Source organism: Terrapene carolina, unplaced genomic scaffold (assembly GCF_002925995.2).
Source record: "Terrapene carolina triunguis isolate 2854851 unplaced genomic scaffold, T_m_triunguis-2.0 Scaffold232, whole genome shotgun sequence".
NCBI classification, from domain to species: domain Eukaryota; kingdom Metazoa; phylum Chordata; order Testudines; family Emydidae; genus Terrapene; species Terrapene triunguis.
Genome location: NW_020664583.1, coordinates 7,540,926 through 7,562,271, shown reverse-complemented (window position 1 = coordinate 7,562,271; position 21,346 = coordinate 7,540,926). Strand labels below are relative to the sequence as shown.

Genomic DNA, 21,346 nt, shown 5'->3' with positions numbered 1-21,346 from the left:
CATCACGACCTTTGTATCCTCAAGTCAAAAGGAGCCAAGGGAACTTGGCAGCTCATAGGGGACGCTCTACACATGGCAGGATCAGACCTTGTGATCTTGATCCTTGATAAGATTATTCCTTTGTTTTATCATTTGATAAATCAGAACATACATCTCTAGCTTTTATTTGGGGGGGTGGTCAGCATGTTCCTTTTTTTGTTTTTAAATTATGTGACTGAGCACAGAGAATGTACAATAGGCTCACTCTGTAAATCTAAATATAAGAAATGAAAGACAAAACTTTTTTCTCAATATGTTAGCAAGAAAAAAGTCCCTAGGAATGCCAAGTATCTGACTGTCAGATGATTTTAAACCATCAAAGTATCAACTATAAATAAGCGATGTTTGACATATGATAAAATGTCACAGAGAAGCATATGATACCACCATGTAATGCTTACTATTCTATTTCTATTTAATGAAGACTTGATACCTAAAAACTAAATATAAAGGATATCTGCAATACCTACCAGCAATGGGATGAGTTAAAAATAGATTTTTCAGTCTCACTGATTTGTCTAGCGTTAGGACAGACTTAAGTAGATGAAATTTTTTTAAAGGTGGTTAAGAAAAGAAAAAAACAATTTCAGACACAATGAGAGAAACGATAGCTTGTAACGCAGATTAGTCCAGCATTTGAATACAGTATGTATTCGGAGGTAAATTTGAGAACTCCAAAATTCATTAAAAAAACCAGGTACATGACAGGTTTAAGAGCGTAGGTGGCCAGTAGCTAACATCGTCAAGGCACAAACAGGGCTAACACTTATTTGAATCAAGGCTTCAATTATTTATATGGAGTATGCACACACAAATTATATATGTAATTTTTTTTTACACATTTTAAAGTGAGATGTATTGTCATTTCTTATTTCTCTACTGATTTAGCTTTTTGGAAGGATGTGAAACCTAAAACATGAATGCTCACATTTTCATCATCTCTGATCTGAAATCCAGTTCAGTTGAATATCCAGATCATCATCTTGCCTACCTTTTCAAGATTAAGGATACTGTCTCCCACTTTATTATCCTCTAAGGTTTCAGTGTGTTTCTCATCTTCCACTTTGTCTGTATTAGCAAACACAGAAGCGACACGGACCACAGGCAGGGGCACATCTCGAGGGACAAACCTTACAGAGCTAATGGGCATGGTCCACAGTTTAATCTTCTTAAAAGACTTTGTCTTTGCAGAGTAACGAGACTCACAGACGTAGACATCCTCATCTCTAAAGTTTTCGGGACATAATTTAAAATACTCCTGTTGAGTGAAGAGAAGGGATCATTTCAGATGAAATTTTCCAGAAACATGCATGGAGACAGAGGTTATATATACCAGCCTGATTTTTGTTCTGGCACAGAAGTACAATCTATTCACGAAGTCTCTCTTTGGGTTTGTTTGTTTTTTAAATGTGCGTGTTAAATTCAATGCAAAGTACCAGGGTGACAGCCTAGGAGAATTACATTATACCACTTCTTCTACCAAACAGATATAATTATTATTACAGGCAATTGTTTTCCCAACATTAACTTGCCAGTATGTCTGAACTCTGAGCAGGAAAGACCACCACTGAGTTGAGAGAGGAATGAAAGCTCTATGCCCACTTAATCTTTGATTATAACACCAACAAGGATTGTCACAGTGATTGTGTTAGTTACATAAACAAAACATCCACTAAGAACTGGACTGAGCTGATTCATTCTACACAGGCCAAAAAGCATTCAGATCATAAGAACTTTTAACACAACTGACCTGGGTGGAATCAAACTGTGATGTAGAGGTGAAACTCTATATCCCATTACCATTCCTCCGAGCTATCCAGCCCTCCTTCCACTAAAAACTAAAGCTAAAAATTTTGAGGAAAATTTTAAGACGTTACCTGCAATTTCCCTATTTATCTCTCAAAACATCAACAAATTTGATAATGATGTGTAATGTGATTTCTATAGCTGAACTGACACTGAGAAACAAATAATGCAACTTTATGTCATTTTTTCTCTACTACAGAGGCAATGTATCAAGCAGTAAGACATGATGGGGGAAAAGGTTATTTCATACAGGTACTGTGAGAGTCCTTGAGTCTTATTTTAAAAAATAGTGCACAAATCAGTAAATAGTTTAACAAATTAGTCCATTTAATCTCTCACCTTAACAAACATTACCACACATTTGCCTAAAATTTTGCTAACTGGAACTTTATTATAGTAATCACTCTTAAAAACTTCCTTCTCCAGAAATTTTCGTGTTGCAAGATGGAATGTTTCATTTGGTCGATAAAACCAGCAGCCATACAACCATTTTTCCCCTAAAAGCAAAAAACAGGATATATTTTCTATTGCACAAGGAAGTAAAGACAACAGTAGATTGTGTTAATAATCAAACAGTTATATAGCAATACCTGGTACATCCAAACTTCGCCGATCCAAAATAGGACAATGTTTCTCAACTGTTTCAGATAAGTGAGGTTTGGATATGTAAGAAGTTCACTGGCTCGCTTCTCCTATGGATGTTTGACTCAGAAGAACACAACAGAAATTAATGCCATTGAGCCAGGTGAGCCTTGGAGAATTAAGGCCATTGAGCCTTGGAGAATCCAGTCTGCAATCTATAAATTCTGACTGTGCAGGCCTTGAAAATTATGCTCAAGGACAGGAAAAAGCCTGTGAGTCTATCACTCCTGACTATCTGAAAATTTGGGACATTCCCACAGATCTTTGGATAACAGATTGTAATGTACATTTTTAACAATAACTCCTTTCCTGTTTTGCCATCTCCTTACTTTTGACAGAGTCAAGCTGTGACTACACAGTTTTCTTATAAACCATTAATGGACACTGATACTACTCAAAATCAGAGAAAATAAATTGTATGCAGACTGGCCCAGTGTATTAACAGTACCATAAAACTTCTCAGTCTCAATCCTCATGTATTCTGCCAAAAGCAAGAGTTTTGGTTGAATTGGTTCTATGATTCAATTGTAAGTTTGTTCAGGACAAGCCATATTTAACACTGTTTTGGAATTTAACCACGTGTTCTGAAATGATGCTGGCTTGTCCTGTGGTACACTTGTAATTTAACTATGTTCAACACTGGCTCTGTTATCAGCAATGGATACTTTTTCTAGTTTAGACAAGACCTTTCTGTTCCTCCCTAGCTGACTCAAAAGCAGCGCTGATGGGTTCTGGAAGGAGCCACGTCTAGCCTTCCTAGACCAGAAGGCAAGGGTGTTATCTACAGGATGTTTATAATGTGAAAAATACAGGACATTTAGCACTCCCAAAAGCTCCCCAGCATGCAAAATCCTTTAAATCAAGTGTTTCAGAAGTAATAAAAATACACGCCAGCGCGCACACACACACACACACACTTGTAAGCAGAATAATAAGGCTCTACACAAGGAAAACTCAAACTGGAAGTTTTAACAAGCAATATTAAGAAGCTCTACTGCATTATTTTCCTTACCAGCTGAATCTTCCCATAATCGCTCAATACAGACTATATGAGGTTGCAGGTTGGCTTCTGCAGGTTCCACATAGACATAATCCCCAACATGGTACATGCTGTTCTTAAAGCTGCAATCCTGGCTGTAAGTCCGATGTAAGCTCGACAGACCAGCTCCTGCAGCAGAATCTTCACTCTTTTCAGCTTCTTATTTCAACATAAAAGGAAACAAAAATTACTAAAAGCCATCTAAGGAAGAGAAGAGAGATTCTAAGAACAGCACCTTGTTACAGTACACTGGCTCTCCATGAGTTAAATCACGACACCTTTGTTTAGTGACTTAAGTAAAACCTTCCTTACTGTGGGATGAGGGAAAGAGAAAGACAGCAGCAAGTTGGAGCACTATTGCAGATTAGTAAAGTTTGTTGACCAGCTAGAGCTGGGAATGAGGCCAATGTCTGACACATTCTTATTTATTATTTGTATTGCAGTAGTGCACAGGACCACACATAGTCATGGATCAAGACCCCACTGTGCTGTACAAACACAGAACAAAAAGATGGTCCCTCCATCATGCTCCCCGAGAGTAACGCAGGAGTGCCACACCATACCCAGTGGATTCTAGTTCCAAGGTATGGTTTGAGCATGATCTATGCTCCACCTAGCTTCTCCCTCCTGCTGCTGTAGAGCTGGGCCCAGATCTTCAGATATATTTTATCGAGGCCTCCATGTAAGTGAAAATGAACTCACTGACCTTTAGAAAGGTCACCCCTGTTGCCTCTCTCCTGTCCTCTATACCGAGAGCCACCATCTCTTGCTCTCGTGTAGCACTGAGCCCATCTGCAGGGAGTGAATAAAGATGATCACTACTGATCTTAGTGCTGTGGGGAAAGGACAACCCCCTGCTCTTTATTTGAAGGGACAAGTAAAGAGGCAGAGTGGGGAGTCATCCTCCCCTCTTAGTGGCAGGGAGCCTGAAGACATCTTTATTCATTCCCTGTAGCTTGTTTTAAAGCCATGAAGAGCACAGAGACTGCATGGGAGGAGGGTGACAGAGAAGACCTTTACAAAGGCCCCCTTGTCCCACACATTGCTGCAACCTAGTTCCTCCTCAGTAACACAGTTGCTCCAGCAGGAACAGCGAAGGCCTAGCTCAGCAATGAAAGCATGACAAAAGACAACTGTTTGTAGTTTTGAAAGGAAAATGAAATTACCTCTCTTCTCTTCCTCTCTTTTGAGTTTATCCTCTTCGAATTCTTTGGGTAGCTTTTCCTTTTTTTCTTTTTCTACATCATTGTGAAGATGCTTGGTGGTGTAGCTGAGTGCTGGTGACAGAAGAATCTCTCCATTCTTGCAGAGTTCATCACGGATTTTAATAAAGAACTGCTGAAGTTCCACAGCATCCTCATAAATCTCTGAATCAGTCCTGCATGGAAATGACAGACAGATTACAACATGACAATATATCTTATGCAGGAATAAACAGTACTCTAAATACAAACTCATCAACTGTTACATTTAAGGATAAATTACAACAACTCAGTGTATACCAGATAACTTCTGTTCAACAAAGAGGTAAAGTGACAGAAAATTCAGCAGATACTGCTCTATTAGCAATAAGCAGATTTCCTCTTAGTTGTCTTTAAAAATACTTTTATAGTAAAAAAATCAGAGATAAAATGCACGCATATTAGTTTTTGTTTATCCAATTTTTAAAATTACCAAACATCTGTGCTTTACTTTTCAACCAGTAATTAAACAACATACTTCTACACAATTAAGTTATTTAGGACTTATAATATGGCCTGCACCACAGTATTATCAGAGTACCTTTATAGCCTGTTTATAGGGCACTTTAAAAAGTGATCTCTCAAAGCACTAGCAACCTAATCCAGCCTTCTTAGGAGTATTTACAAAAGGAAAATGTACAAAATGATGCATTATGGGTATTTTGTATTTCTATTTAGTGTTGTGTTTGTTCAGTGTTTAAAATCATTCAGCAGTTTGTTGTTTTTAAATGAAAGAATTTGCTGTATATTCAGCCAAACTGTTTTTTAGGTGGGGAGATTAGTACAGTTTTGTTTCCTTATTCTTAAATAGGACAATGATCAATATTCTATTACCCAACAGAATAGCTTCCAATCAAAACAGCATGGAGTAATCAGAATACTATTTTGTTTTTAAAAGAACAGATATTTGGGTTAATGCTGCTTTTGCTGACGCTGAACATTCAGAGCAAGCTTGATTTTTCTTTTTAAATTTTAGTTATTATGAATCACAATGGGGGGGGGGGGGGAGCAAAAAAGACAGGTTGGAGATCTACACTGCCAAGTCTTCATATGGCTATAACATTTCACCTCTCTCAGGTTTAGGAAAACTAAAATGTGTCATCTGGACAAATTTTTTTAAAATCCAATTGCAGTTTAGTCAGAGGGCATCTTTACGGATGACCTGCATGTACTCTGAAGAGAGAAATAATGTGCCAGTCTCTCCAATAACAAGTACAAGTACAACAAAAAAGAAAAGCTGATTTCCATACAAGTCAGATAAGCATTCTCATATAGTGCAACTGAAATTCTGAGAAATCATAGGCAACCAGCCAAAAATGAAGGTATTTTGTAACTGGACTTTACTGCTTTTGAAAGAGAGACTTCTGAGAAACTAAAAAGCTGTTTCTTTAATTGAAAAGAGTAATTGTACTCATCACCCATTGTCATGCCAGATGATCTTTTTAATTGCTTTTTAAATAAGAGATTTTATTACCACCACATGTCTTCTTTCCTAGTAAAGTTACAGCAGGAAAACCCTCCCTATATACAGAATCATAGAAATGTAGGGCTGGAAGGGACCTTGAGAAGTCACCAAGTTCAGCCCCCGGTGCTGAGAAAGGACCAAGTAAACCTAGATCATCTCTGACACGTGTTTGTTCAACCCATTCTTAAAAACCTACAATGGTGGGGATTCCACAACCTACCTTGAAAGCCTATTCCAGAGCTTAATTACCCTTATAGTTAGAAAGGGTTTCTAATATCTAACCTAAATCTCCCATGCTGCAGATTAATCCCATTTTTCCTTGTCCTACTTCAGTGGACATGGAGAACAATTGATCACTGTCCTCTTTTAAGAGCCCTTAACATACATCTCCAAGTATGTTATTTGACCCACTCCAGTGGAAAGCAGGAAGCTATATGTCTGCATATTTTTGCACATCTCAAGAAACCTTGCATAGAAATGATTGCTCTAAATGGGAGATCTACTAAAGGCAATTAATATAGCAGAACTTGCTATAATCTTGATCAGAGGCTGAAAAGGCTGACTCTGCAGTCAAATACATTTTTACCTTCTGGCACAGCCCTCCAAAATTTCTTCTATAGAAATATACTAACTCAGTTTAAAAACGCAGTAGCCCAATGAAATGATTTACTTTATTGTTAGATGACAGTCTATGTCTCTACACCAGTGGTCTCCGAACTTTTTTGATCGCGCACCCCTATCATTAAAAAAATTTTGAGCACGCACCCCCTGCTGCGCCGGCTCTACCATTTTTGCCAAAGCAAAAAAGAAAAAAGCCGCTCCGACTCCCGCCCAAACTGCCGAAGCAAAAAAAACCAAACCTCCTCCTGCCGCGCACCCCCAAGGATCCTCTTGCGCACCTCACTTTGGAGACCACTGCTCTACACAACATCTCCCCCCAAAAATAACCCATTTCTTGCTTTTCTGTACCTCTGAATGGTCTCCTTTTTACCACTGTGTGGCTGCCCGCTGAGCTCCTCTTCTGAGCTTGCCTTCCCTCAACTTTGGAAGATAGCCCTGCATTGCTTTAACCTTGCTTTGCCAGGGTTAACTTCAAAGACAGGGGCTACAAACTTTAAATGAAAGCTTAAATTCTGCTGAAGGTGATGGCACCCAACTAAGCAAGTTGCTTTTTCCCTAGCACACTAACAGGAAAGATAATATGTCTTTTAAAATGGGAATTATTTGACCAGTGAAAGACTCAAAATTAAATTGACAAGACTAAGGTTTGATACATGTATGGTTTTACTCACCGGTTCATCCTCCTTGCCCTCTCTAGCATCTCAAACATCTGCTCTTGAAACAAGTCCAGTCTCCTGTAGCGATTATTTTCTACATTCTTTCGGATAATATCAAAAGTCAAAGGTGGTTTGTTTGGGAAGTTGGGATCAACAGCAGGAATTTCAGCTAAGGAGTCACTATAACACCTGCCCTCATCATCCTGATGGCTCATTACGGATACAAAAAGGTTATGGATAAGTTCCTGGATCAGCAATGTTACATTGGGGACATGAGAATCCTCATCTCCTTCTATGTCTCTTCTAGTTTCAAGCAAAACTTTATGTAGGACAAGGGCATCTTTGTAAATCAGAGACTCTGGCTCATTATAAGTGCAGGCATTATTGAACATCATTACAAAGTCTTCTACCATGGAATCGATGTCCTGGTACTTGTTGGCCATCATGTGACTTCTTATTTTTTCCATGTCAACTGGCTTTTTAATGGTTACATAATAGTCAGGCAGTTCTGATCGAGATGGAAGCCTCAGGAAGATGGCACTTAATCGCCTGCCTCGTTTATCTGTGTAGTTCTTCACTGCTTCATACACCTCATTCAGTTTCTGTTGCATTGGAGTCATGTATTTTGATTTCTTAGGGGAAATACCACTTTTTCTACCTAGACAGACAAAAAACAACAACAAATGTACAAAAACCAGTCAACCTTGTGCACTTACTTCCCTAACAAACTCCTTTTCTATGGCTCAGGTAACTTAGTTCACCATTACCCTACCAGATTAGCAATGCCACTTACAAATACAATTTTTTCATTTCTATTCCATCAGCTCTTACTAATTACTTTTCTCAGATGGTTTTCTCTGTTTTCACCGTGGACAATTTAGTACAACATACGAGTGCTGGATCTGAAACTTTTGAAGCCTGTCTTCCATAAGTATAAAATAACACTAATAATACATTCAAGACTGCACATCAGCCTAAAGTTAAAGACTATAAGGGAAGCCAACACAATAGCACTGTGTGAAATTCTCACTTCAGTTCAGTAGTCATTAAAATCTTCTCTTCATGTGGATTTTTCAAAGCCATTAAAATTCTTTCTTCATGGGGATTTTCACATGTGGGTATGTCTACACTGCAGTTGGGGGTGTGCCTAGCCTGAGCCTCTGCCGGTGCTGCAACATCCACACAGCTCTTGTTAGTGCACTAGCTCAAGTCGAACTAGCACAAGTCTCCCTACCAGGTTGAGAGGCACACTCCCAACTGCCGTGACACATCCTAAGAATCCCACTTATTGTGAGTTTTCCCCTCACACAGCAGATTTAAGCTAAACTAGGTAGAATTATTATAGGTAAAATGTAAAATAATGCCTTCAAATGGGGCTACCAATCAGGTTAGCTATTTGTTAATACAGGATCAATTGTTATAGCACTACGTAGTCTTTGCACTTGGATTCTTCCATATCTATACTTTCTTGGTGGTTTTGCATTTTTATCCTCAGTGATGCTTCAATATGGCGTGTGTGCTTTTCTTTTTTTAAAAATACCCTTCTATGCACTTTGCTCATTTACTCAGTTTAGAACTTAACACACACATATGAAAGGAGCAGCACCAACCTGAAATCGCCTCAGTTACTTTTTTTAAAAAGGAGTGAAAAATAGTTCTAAGAACACCACCTACTGCTGAATTTCCCTGCCATTGTAAGGGGATTTACAATAATTTTCTCTTAAAGATGTTTCACTTCTCTTTGTTGCGCTGTGGAAGACCCAAATACACAACAGGGGAAACTAAGGGTCTGATCCACCCTTACTCATGTTGTATAGTATCTTACTTTGAGTGGTCCCATTAAAATCAGCAGAACTACTCACAGAATAAGATACTATTCAGTATACGATTAAAGGTGGCAGAACATAGCCAGAAATCATTATATACAACATGTTATCAAATGCATAAAGACACTGAAAAAATAAATCAGAGAAAAATATTTTCTCTAATCTCTTTCCCTTACAATAACCATAGGTGCTACTTATAACAACAGTAGGTGCAAGCATTTTCTAAGAGGTGTGTTGTGTGTTTTGGTTACATTTTTTAAAGTATTCTTCTTTAAACATACTATAAAATTGATAAATAGGGGGACATATTTATTCTACTGACTTACCTTTATATTATGCTAATTTTAACACATAAAAATTCCCATGAAACACTAACAAGGTGATAACAAGCAACAGAGGGTCCTGTGGCACCTTTAAGACTAACAGAAATATAGGGAGCATAAGCTTTCGTGGGTAAGAACCTCACTTCTTCAGATGCAAGTAATGGAAATCTCCAGAGGCAGGTATAAATCAGTGTGGAGATAACGAGGTTAGTTCAGTCAGGGAGGGTGAGGTGCTCTGCTAGCAGTAGAGGTGTGAACACCAAGGGAGGAGAAACTGCTTCTGTAGTTGGATAGCCATACTTTGCAATTTTATCACACTCTTCATTTGGGGATCACAAAGCACTTTACACCCATTAATGAACTCAGCTCCCCTGTGTAATATATTATATCACCAATTTACAGATGGGAAAATGGGACACAAGGAAGGTAAATGACAAAGTTACAAAGGATGTCTATGGAAACAGAACAGATCTTCTAGCTCCTGGCATTGTTCCTTAATCTGTTTGCACTTTAGCTGCTGCTGAACCATTTTCTGATGTTTCAAAGCTTACTACATATGCTTATTATATCTCCAATCAGATGAATGAGGTATGATACCAATAAGTATATTCCAGTTATTGTGAATTTCTCTTCTTCATTCTAACCTAGCCCGTACAGAAAAATTGTTTCATATAGATTCTCTCATTCTGACTTTCCCACCCCCCACCTCTTAATTTTAATTTCAGCACAAACACATACCAATATCCACTGCAATTATGATGATATTGAAAATGTAATTCAGTTTTGCAGTTTAGTGTACATTGGACTCAGAAGTGGCACAAGTTATGCAACCTGCCTTGAATGTATGGCAATATGGTTTTCCATTTTAATGTTAATCTGTATCATTTTATTCCATATCAACATTTACCAAGAAGTAGGAATCCACAAGGCTGCCTTACTTAGCTTTAGTTTAGGGGAAGCGATATCATCATCTTCAGGAAGAGGTCCCAGCTCTTTCTTTTTTTCTTTAAGAATCTTCTCTAGGATATGGGCATCATTATATACCTATTAGTCATTAAAGTGTTGAAAGAAAAATAATAAAACAATATTTAGATTATTTGTTTCCTTATGATAATGTAATAGAGTATACCAAGAAAACTCTTAACACAAAAGAGTTAACTCCTTAGTTTCAGTTGAGCACAATATTCTTCGCTTCCACTCTTGAATGATTGTATAGTGTTGCAATATGTTGTTAAAACAACTGGTTCATTCCACCCCAAATGTGTCCGTATTTCAGTGAAGGATGAAATACTTCCTATATGTAATTTTTGTAAAGAACTCTGGGATATTTCAGAAAAAGGCACTATATTAGATTGTCCTCTTTACTCGTTCATAAGTCAAATTTTTTTGAGACTGCATCCCCAAAAGACTGCATCCGTTCTTTCCAATGTATAGTATTATCACTGTCAATTTCTACATTATGATCAAAATCCTGTTAAGCCATCTTGGAAAGAATATAAAGATCTTGTTTGTTAACAGTCTGCTGTTGCTGTAGTCATCAGGCAAATATATTTGCAGGACAAGTAAATAAGCGAAGTTCAGGTTGCAACTTGCAGTCATAAGGTTTCATGCCTCTTTGCCAATATAGCTAATCAAACAGAATCAAATTATTTGCAAATGTAGATGCATGTTCATCACTTGCCACATTAGACATTTCAATGATCTGATTAAGAACAAGAGACCAGTATTGTTTCTTAAATTTGCTTATGCTGTCCAGCTCAATGGGCTGTATTAATGACTTCAGGTTGTCAAGCAGAAATATGTTTGTAAGCTATATATAGAGTATGTTTGGCATTAGTGAGAAACAACATCTATTGGTATGCACCTTATTAATCATATCTTCCATATTACTGCAGTCACCACGCATTCTAGTTGCCCTCATATAGTAAGATATCAGTGGTGTTTTACTTTTCTTAAGGCATCAATGATTTCTTTTCCGATCACAAAAGGCCAGAGTATCCAGCTTCTCACTGCCATCAGTAATGTTGTCAACAATGGAGTATGAATGTATGTTTCTTCTGCTAGCTGTTGACTCAGCATTACCTGACTAAGGACTGACTATGGACTTCAAGATTTGGTCCATAAATAATAAAGCCACTTAATTCTTTGTCACTTTCTGTTCACTCATCCAAGGTAATTACTTTGTTAAAGGATTTGTATTTCTCTTTTGCATACACTTCGCAGAATATATATTTAACCATAGTAGATAAATATTTAATTTAATAACGGAGATAATGACCATATGTAAACTATGCAGTTAAACTGCATCTCCATTCTGACAAGATTATAAAAATAACATGGTGGGATTGCATGTTCACCTTTTCTCATCAATTTCTTTATCAAATGTGTTCATTTGAGTAGCTGAAATACCATTTCCACCTACGAGCCCTGCAAAATCATGCTGAGATCTAAGAGCCAAACTGAGTTATTTACATCCAACACATAACCCCACAGTAACAAAAATTCTGAAGATTAAATTAGGTCCCTAGTGACCCCTATGTAATCCAATTGCCTTCAATGGGTTTACAGGGGGTAAGTTATGGGAACTGAGTAAACAACCGTTTATTATGCACTAGAAGAAAATAGAACAGCTAACTCTTTCTTAGCAGTGTAAGAGCCAACACAGCTAACAGGATGAAAAAATAAATTGTACAGTTAAATGACGTACATTTAAAATGGAAGGTGCTGTGTTTATGTCTGCATATATCTGCAGGCAGAAGCAATATTTAAACACAAAAATATATCTGTACAGAAGTAGTAGTATTCCTGGTTTAGAGCAAGTGCTATGATGGGGTGCATATGCTTATTCTGTAACTGTTAGCGTAACTACTGGAAGGAATAACCAGAGACTGACTGTTACAAAATTCTAACACAATTTTGCCTTCTGCAATGAAGCGCGAAGGTAACTGTGCCTGGATAATCTAAACAGTACCTGTGAGCCTTCCTCATTATAGTGCCTTGCATTTCGGAACATTAGCCTCATATCTTCTATCATAGCCTCCTCCCCTGAGTATTTATCACTGCGGATGTTATGCTCAATAATTTTTAAATCCATTGGCTCCAAGATGATTTTATAATAATCTGGATAGTCCTTTTTGGAGGGTTTAACCATAAATAGATCACAGAGTCTTCTGCCTGTGCCAGGCTCTCGAGCTTCAAGAACAACATTATATAAGATTTTCATTCGCTGCTTCTTTATATTCTTTTTACTGTTGGGTAAAAAAGTGGAAAAAAGTTATTTTTTCTCACCCACACCAGAACAGCCTTTTTCTTTTTGCTGCAAGATACATTGAATGCAATTTTTTTAAAAAGCATAGTACCTGTGTATAAAGACCACCACCATGCTAGAAATGTGTGCACGCCAATTTTAAAAACAGTTACAGAATGATGATAGTAGGACCAGAGAATTTGGGTCCATAGGTAAGTGCAACGCTAGGTGAGCTAGCCAGCTAATTTTAAAACACCACCTATCGTCTTCCTTTGCTCCACTTTGAGATAAAAAAGTTTCCCCAGCATGAAACAAATCACTATTTTCATGAAGGATGCTGCCTTACTCTGAATATTCCTCAAATTATGGAGTCAGACTCTGCATTTTCAAACCTATAACCTCTATGACTGCACTTACCTATTAGACAAAAAGAATGAATGGGTGGACGCATCATCTTATTTCATAAACTCTTGTGCCTAGATGAAGTAAGTTTCATTTGTAAGACCTACATTTTTTTTTAAAAGTGGCCTCTAATTCTGAGTTCCTCAATTTTGGGGTGTTCAACTTCACAAACCTTGAGCTTGGTTTTCAGAGGTGCTCAAGTCAATGAGATCTGTGAATACTTACCACCCTGGGAAAAAAAAATAATATCAAGCCTAAGCTTCTGAAGCTGGACACTCAAAAACTGAGGCAATTTTTTAAAAATTTAGCCCTAAATGACTGGTTCACTGGCAAAATGTACTATATACAGAGCATCAAGGGGACTTATGACTTTTCTCCACTTGTAAGAATCTTTCCACATTTCTCACAACATATACTGTATCACAAGGACAAAATATAAAGAAGGATAATTCTACAAATTAATAGAAAGTAGCTTCTGAATTGTTTTCATAGGCCAATAGGCTGTGGTACACAGAACATTCTCCAAGATTGCTGCAGCACAGACATTTCAACATTTAGTTCCTCTCCAATTAAATCATTTTATGCATTTAAAAAAAAAAAATCTATGCTTGCCAGGACACTCTTGTGAGATGAATCGGCTATTTCATGATGCACTTGGGAACAGCAGACACCACCATTACAAGCAATTAAAAAAACCCAAACCAGAAAACAGATGTAATACGACATAAATCACAATGTGATGGAGAAAGAAAAAGGGTTTCTTAGCTATACAAATTAAAAATCAGCAAGTGCATTTTAAATTTCTTCACTGGCAGGAGATTCAGTTGGAGATTCTCTTAAGTAGCCATGGACAGAGTCAACACAGACTAGACAAACTCTTGAGGTCCCTACATTTCTATGATTGCATGCTTCCCAGTTCCATTTTTAATGTTGGGTCTGATAAAAGTTAATGAGGGGAAAAAATTACAAGGCAGAAATAGCAACATACTGATCCACACTCAAGGTTTGGGTCATGCATTTGCACATTGAAAGGGACACTCAAAAGAATTACCTCATTAACAAGCTGCGTACACCATCAGCCTCCTTCAGGATGTCAGGATATGTTTTACTCAGGCCCTTCACTGTATTTGCTATCCTTTGGAATTCCTCAAAGCTTTTCACCTCCACTAACTGAATTTTCAGTTTATTCTATTCACTTTATCGATTTTTCATCCACTGGGATGTAGTTTTAATGATTGCATTTACAAATCAAAATTCATTTGTACAACTATATCTTTAGCGCAGCAACAAAAACAATTGACTTTCTTCACTCTACTGTATTTCATCATTCTAACAGCCCTACTCGTTTTCTTTTCGATTAATTCTTAGATTATTTTTAAAGGATTTTAATATTCTCTTGTATAAGAGGATCCAATGCAATACATGATTTTAGGGCATGAAGGACAATTTAATTTGCTTGTGTCAGCAGTATCCACTGATTCTACAAGTTACATAGACTTGCAATTTTTGTGGTCTGTTCCTCGCCGATCTTTATTTGGCACTTTATTCTCTCTCTCTGATCACTCAGCTACCTTTCAGGATCTCTTTTCCCCCAATGGTATCACCAAATTGTACCACCTCCTATATGGCTCAGTTACTGGTCTTTTGGCAGAGAAGTTTCTATCTTTGATTGATGACTGCAATCCAGAAAACATGGAGGATGCTGCTACAATTATATAATCATGCTAATAAAAGAATTTCTTGTTTTGATGGCTCTGATCTGGTTTTGCTTTTTTCCAGTCCCTCTCCCTAGCATAACAGCAAACTCAGAACCTGGAAAGTTGATAGTAACAGGCTGGAGCAACAATGGAGGGACCTGAATCTCAGTTTACACCAACAAATTTCACTGTTATGAGGAAGAATGGATGGGTTAGACTCTATCTTTCAAACATGATATTTTTAAACCTACGATCTTAGTGGGCATTTATAATGCTTTCAGAGCACTATGTCTAGTGTTTTGTTTTGTTGTGTTTGATGTACACAAATTTTAATACTCTACCACCTGCCATAATCATCCTATTCTCTTACATTTGGTCTATTTATGTCCTCCTTGGCCATGATGATTTCTGATAGAATACTTGGGGAATGTGAGATCAGAAGGAAGGGAGAGGTGGCCCACTGTAACTTTCATGGTGAAACTATACTTGATCTGTCCTGATCAGATAAAAAAAAAAAATCCAGTAATCTTATCCCAGGGAGTTTTCCCCAATCAAAAACCCATATCTTGCAACAGGATTTAAGATTAACAATAAAATGTGAAAACTGAAAATATATTTTTAAAATCAATTTATTTTTCATTCAGAAATTACTAACCAATAGTAAAAAGGAGAGTCATGGGTGAGGAAAACAAGGGAAGAGGAGCAACATAATTGCTAGTTACAGATAACGTGTAATAACAAATCACAAGAACTTACAGAGTACTATTTGGACTGAAAATACTATATCTTAAGTGAGAAACACACATAGTATTACATACTGTAATTATGTAAAATGTCAGCATCATACATTTTAAGAAACTGAAGTATAAATATTCCTGACAGCTATATATTTACATATTAGTAAGAAAATGTCAGTATGGAAAAATAAAACAATTAATTATAACTGATAAATGAGATACGTTTCATGGTTTTAGAATTCATATATGAAGTCTTAAACATAGATGTTTTAATGTTCTTCTATATGACAAATGAAAGGAGCAACAAAAAGATGTCTGTAGGAAAAACAAAAATGCATACCTTTTCCTTTTTGAACTTCCAGTATCAGATGTGGCAGAAGAGATCATACTGTCTCCGTCCTCAATGTCGTCTCTCCTAGCTAGCTCTTTCTTCTTTGCCTGAAAAAGAGCAAATCCCTAGTGTCAGACTCATTACTGAATGTTCCCAGAATAAATGAATATTAAACAGCTGCACAGATCAGATTCACTGAGAAAGACACAACTACAGCTGTAGGATGCGCAAATATTAAAGCACCATTAAAAGATTTCCAATGACTGTAATTCAATGAAAGACGTCCGCACAAAAGAAAATTGTATTAAAAATTGACATGAAAATATTTTGAAGAATCAATTCAAGCCAATGCTATTTCAGATTAGCAGCTATTTGAACTGCTCTGTTAAATGTTGTAATTCACGATACACAAAGTGTGTTAGCATCCTCTTATTAAAGTCATTTTAGCTATATTGTATCTGTCAATTTTAAAGATTCTTGTACTTACGTTCATAGCTTGATTCTAATCTACTTGCAAACAAAGTAATTTGGAGAAATAACTAAGAAGATCCACTCCACATTCAGCACATTATTTTTGCAGATTTATTTCCTGACAAAGACAGATCACCCAGTATAGGATGCATTGAGAACTTCTGAACATTAAAATATGTTCAGGATACTTAACCATAAAAACTGCATTGTTGAACATATAGAACCACTAATAAATTATCAAATATACTACTGTACATTTAAAAGCTCCAAGAACTACCACCTAAAGAAAATAAATTCATACATATAGTTATCTTGATTGTTTTACTCTTCTCTTTATACCTGCATAACTTGCTGCATTTTCAGTACTCTCTTATAGATGGCGGAATTAGGAACATTGTAGCGTTTGGCATTTTCAAACATTAAGTTCAGATCACACTCCAAGTGGTCTAGAGTTTCATATTCATGGTTCTTCAATTTGGTTCTGTGGAAAAGACAGACAACTTATGTTGTTTCACAATCGTCCATCACTGTAAAGTAATTATTTCAAATGCTTTTTTTCCAAGCAAGTCAATAACAGAAGAACTCTGATGTGGAGGAATGTGTTCTGATGGTGCCTTGATACCTCAGCATTGCAACTGGACATGCCAAACAAAGGGTTTGGGTTTTGTTTTTGTTTTTTAAAGTGAATTTAGCATTAGGAAAGGTGCCTTACTGACAGCTCTGGAGCCTCTAGCCCTCTTTTTGTACATAGAATAGATTATAGCGTGTGAGGCAGAAGTACAAGTTTCCCCTATAACTGCTCCAACATGCCTGGAAGGACCACCTGCAGTATAAAAAGATAATTCAATCCCCATTTTCATTGTGAGCATGGTCCTACAAAGCAGTCAGCGCCACATTAAAAATGCTAAGTGCCAATGGCTCCAATTATCGGGAACTGGTGGTGCTCCACACCTTCTTGGATCAGGCTGTCAATTTTTGGCCTCTGCTAAAACTGCCAGCAACAAGCATGTAGATTAGTGCTAACTGCAGTAAAGTTTGTTATGAAAATACTACTAAGAACTGGTCTGAGACCATCAAGTCATTTCATGTCTGGAAACAAATTGCAATCAGACGGCATTGACTTGCAAGCACCTTTTGCTTTCTCCTGTTTCCCCTTGTGTGTTGGAAAAATTGCCACTCAAAAACTTCATCTTTCATCAAGTCCCCCATCAAAACTCACCTCAACTAAAGTGTATACAGAAAACCGGTATCCGCAAAACAGCACACAATACCTGCAAATAGCTAGGCAGCAGACATGCCAAACCCGTGGGAAAAAACATAGAAATTGGGCTTATTTTTGGCTTAATTGGTTTGTGAGTTGTTTATTGGCTAGTTTTTGTCTTCTAGATTTTTGCTTGGTGTAGCTTATTGCTTTTTTTTTTATCAGCTCCCGGCAAGCAGGGGTAAGGGGGTGCAAGCAGGGGGAAGGGAGGCGAGAGAGTCGGGGTGCACAGCGGGCCCACCACAGTCCCAGACTGCATGTCGGGGGGAACTAGTCACATAGAGTGTTGGGGTTCTTAGGGATTGGCTTGGTTTGGCCTTGTTTTGAAATGAGATTGGCTTGATTTTGGGTTTACTCTGAAAGCCAGGATGCTTATTTACCGCGTGAAAGTTGGCAACTGTGCTAGGCAGGCAGGCAAGTTGTGAGTACTGCTAATGATTGGCTAAAAATTGATCATATCCTATTACTTTTGTTATCCCACCTCCCTCACACCTCATTCCCACCCTGCTTGTTTGTCACATCCATCTGATGTGATGTCTTTTAATCTGTAAGTAGAGAGTGTCATTTATGTTTGTACAGAGCCTACACAATTGGCCCCATAGCTGGTGGAGGCCTTTCGGTGCTACCAGAATATATTTCTTGGGGGAGAAATAAACTCCTGAACCAAGATCCTGAACATTAAGAGGAACAGGAACTTATTTTCTAACATTTTGCTTTAAAATTTATCATTTTAAATCAACACATTCTATTAACACTTTAGGATATTGAATAGCTTGTTAATTTCTTTTAAATCTTTTTTAGCTCACTTTTAATACTCATGAATAAGCAGCAGACTGACTTTTTTTTTTTTTTTTTTCATTTTTCCCCCTTTTTTTTTTTTTATTGTTTTTTTTTTTTTTTTTTTTTTTTTTTCAAAAAAAAACAACAGTGTTTTTTTTTTTTTTTTTTGCAACCCTGCCCCCAATCTATACTGCAAGGGTATCACTCTTTTCCATTATAGATTATCAAAATCCACTACTAAGGGGTTTTGGTACAAATTAACTTATGAGCCAAATTCAGTCTTGAGTTGCGCGTTGTGCAGTTGCATTAACATCAACTATTTGCCTGGGTGTAAAAAGGGTAGAATTTGGCACTATGCATTCTATATATGTTACTTCGAGATTATTTATTTATTTATTTAAACAACAGACACTAAGCATACAGGATGTTTTTTCAAGTTCTCTTCTATGTGATGTACTTGGTGATTTAATATTCCATATTCATGAAAATATAAGTTTTGTGCCTCTTCCATTTGTCTAGCATCAAACACTATAGGATGCTTTTACTCCAACTAGTTAGAAAATTGATGAAGATAGTATGCTTGTTTGTTATGTTTAAGATAGATCTTGTATAATAAAATATATTAAATTCTTCAAGTCTAACAAAGTTATTGACAAGTATGTGATGTGTGCATGCATGTACATACATACATCCTTGTTGAACATTTAAATATAAAAAGGACAATACACCATTAGACATATACAAGGCAACACAGGGTAGAAAGTGTCATGGGAAACTGCAAAAGAATGTATGTTTTTAAAAAGAAGGCTGTTTTAATATTATTCTAAATTTCCCAATTTACATGGGATTATCCAATGTGAAAATGACTAGACACTTATTTGCTTATGGCTTGACTGATGGGATTTACACGTGGTATGTAAATCAGATTTGCATTGTCAAGGGAGAAAATGTAAGCATGCAATTTACACTTTTAAAGTGTTATTTTATTATGTTCTTTGACATCTTTTCCCATAAACTAATTGGGAATCAATTAAGCTAATTATCTAAAATTACTAGTTAGAACTGAACCTATACATGAAAGATTCATCAAAACACTAACTCCAAGTGTCCATTGAGGAGTGCAATGGGAGAGAAGTTCCCACAAATAAACATCCTGCTTCTCTCTCAAGGAATGTGATGGCATCCGACCAATATTTTTTGTTAATACAGGTCTGTCGCAGCTTATGCGCATTCAACATGTGCGATTTCAGCTTTACGCGGTCGGGGGGAAAAAAAAAAGTGCAGGCGAGTCCATCAGCGTGAGACGTGAATCTGCTGTTCCCACTAAAATATTTTTTGGGGGGGGACTTGACAGCAACAGCATGTCTTTAGGCCTGTGATACGGTTCTCCCCTATAATAACCCTGGAGGGTTGGCAAAAAAACAAACAAACAAACAAAAACCCCAACAGTTTAAATAGTGCGTATGCCCCGGAGTGAGTGTGAGATGGGAGAAGCGAATCTACTGTTCCCACTACAGTGCTGCTGTTCCCACTACAGTACTCAGTCCCCCTGTGCCTCTCATACTGTGTGCATCTCGCCGCGCTGAGTGAGATTCTACTGTGCCTGTACTGTTTAAAGATACAGTACGTATTTTTCGTATAACATGGCCTCTAAACGTAAGCCACCTACTTTATCTGGTGCTCAACCGAAGAAACAGCGATCTGTTCCAACGCTGGAGGAAAAACTGGCTGTGTTGGACTTATTGAGAGACGGTATGTCCATCACCAACGTGGCGCGTAAATACGGCCGCAACGAATCTAGCATCCGTGCCATCAAGATTCGAGAGACAGAAATTCGTCAAACCGTGGCATCAAGTGCTCCAGTAACTGCTAAGGTGACGAGCCACGTGCGTGATAAGACTTTAGTGAAGACTGAAAAGGCATTAAACTTATGGCTGGAAGACAGGCACACGTTTACGGTTCATATCAATGGCAACATGTTGCGAGAAAAGGCTCTTGGCATCTATGCGCTGTTCAAACCTCCCGCCGAAGAGGGACAGCCTTCTGATAAGAAGGAATTCAAAGCCAGCCAAGGTTGGCTTAACAGTTTTAGGAACCGCTTCAACCTCAAAAACGTGCAGACTACTGGTGAAGCTGCATCTGCCAATGAGGAAGCAGCAAAAGCCTACCCCGAATAATTAAAGAAAATCATAGAGGAAAGGGGCTATCTTCCAGAACAAGTTTTTAATGCTGACGAGACTGGGCTCTTCTGGAAAAAAATGCCCACCCGCACTTACATTTCGAAATCAGAAAGACAAGCCCCTGGCTTCAAAGCAGCTAAAGACCGTGTGACTGTGTTGCTTTGTGGCAATGCGGCTGGGCATTTAATAAGGCCGGGCTTGCTCTACAGGGCTGCAAATCCCCGTGCCCTAAAAGGGGAGAACAAAAATCTCCTGCCTGTGTTCTGGCAATCAAATAAAAAGGCTTGGGTGACGGCAGCATTATTTCTGGATTGGTTCCACAAGTGTTTCATTCTGGAGGTCAAGCAGTACCTTGAAGAGAAAGGACTTGACTTTAAAGTGTTGCTGATCATAGACAATGCTCCTGGCCACCCTGCGGCACTCTGGTTTGCGCATAAGGACGTTGAAGTCGTTTTTCCTCCCCCTCAATACCACCTCCATCCTCCAACCTCTCGACCAAGGCGTCATTAGCTGTTTCAAGGCCACATACATGAGGCTTACATTCTCACGGATCCTTACCGCTATGGAAGCTGATCCAAATGT

General features: G+C 37.7%; 1 protein-coding gene across 6 annotated transcripts in view; it reads right to left on the bottom strand.

Moving 5' to 3' along the window:
• Window positions 1–21,346, bottom strand: part of PBRM1 (polybromo 1) — an 81,530-nt gene that overhangs the window by 23,077 nt on the left and 37,107 nt on the right. For all 6 annotated transcript variants that reach the window (XM_024195696.1, XM_024195698.1, XM_024195699.1 and 3 more), the window contains 9 exons: window positions 16,883–17,024; window positions 16,082–16,179; window positions 12,630–12,906; window positions 10,597–10,702; window positions 7,525–8,167; window positions 4,693–4,904; window positions 3,500–3,685; window positions 2,185–2,342; window positions 1,031–1,297 (listed from right to left, as the gene is read on the bottom strand). In XM_024195696.1, the coding sequence (XP_024051464.1) occupies window positions 1,031–1,297; window positions 2,185–2,342; window positions 3,500–3,685; window positions 4,693–4,904; window positions 7,525–8,167; window positions 10,597–10,702; window positions 12,630–12,906; window positions 16,082–16,179; window positions 16,883–17,024 (2,089 nt within the window). The remainder of the gene's footprint in view (window positions 1–1,030; window positions 1,298–2,184; window positions 2,343–3,499; window positions 3,686–4,692; window positions 4,905–7,524; window positions 8,168–10,596; window positions 10,703–12,629; window positions 12,907–16,081; window positions 16,180–16,882; window positions 17,025–21,346) is intronic.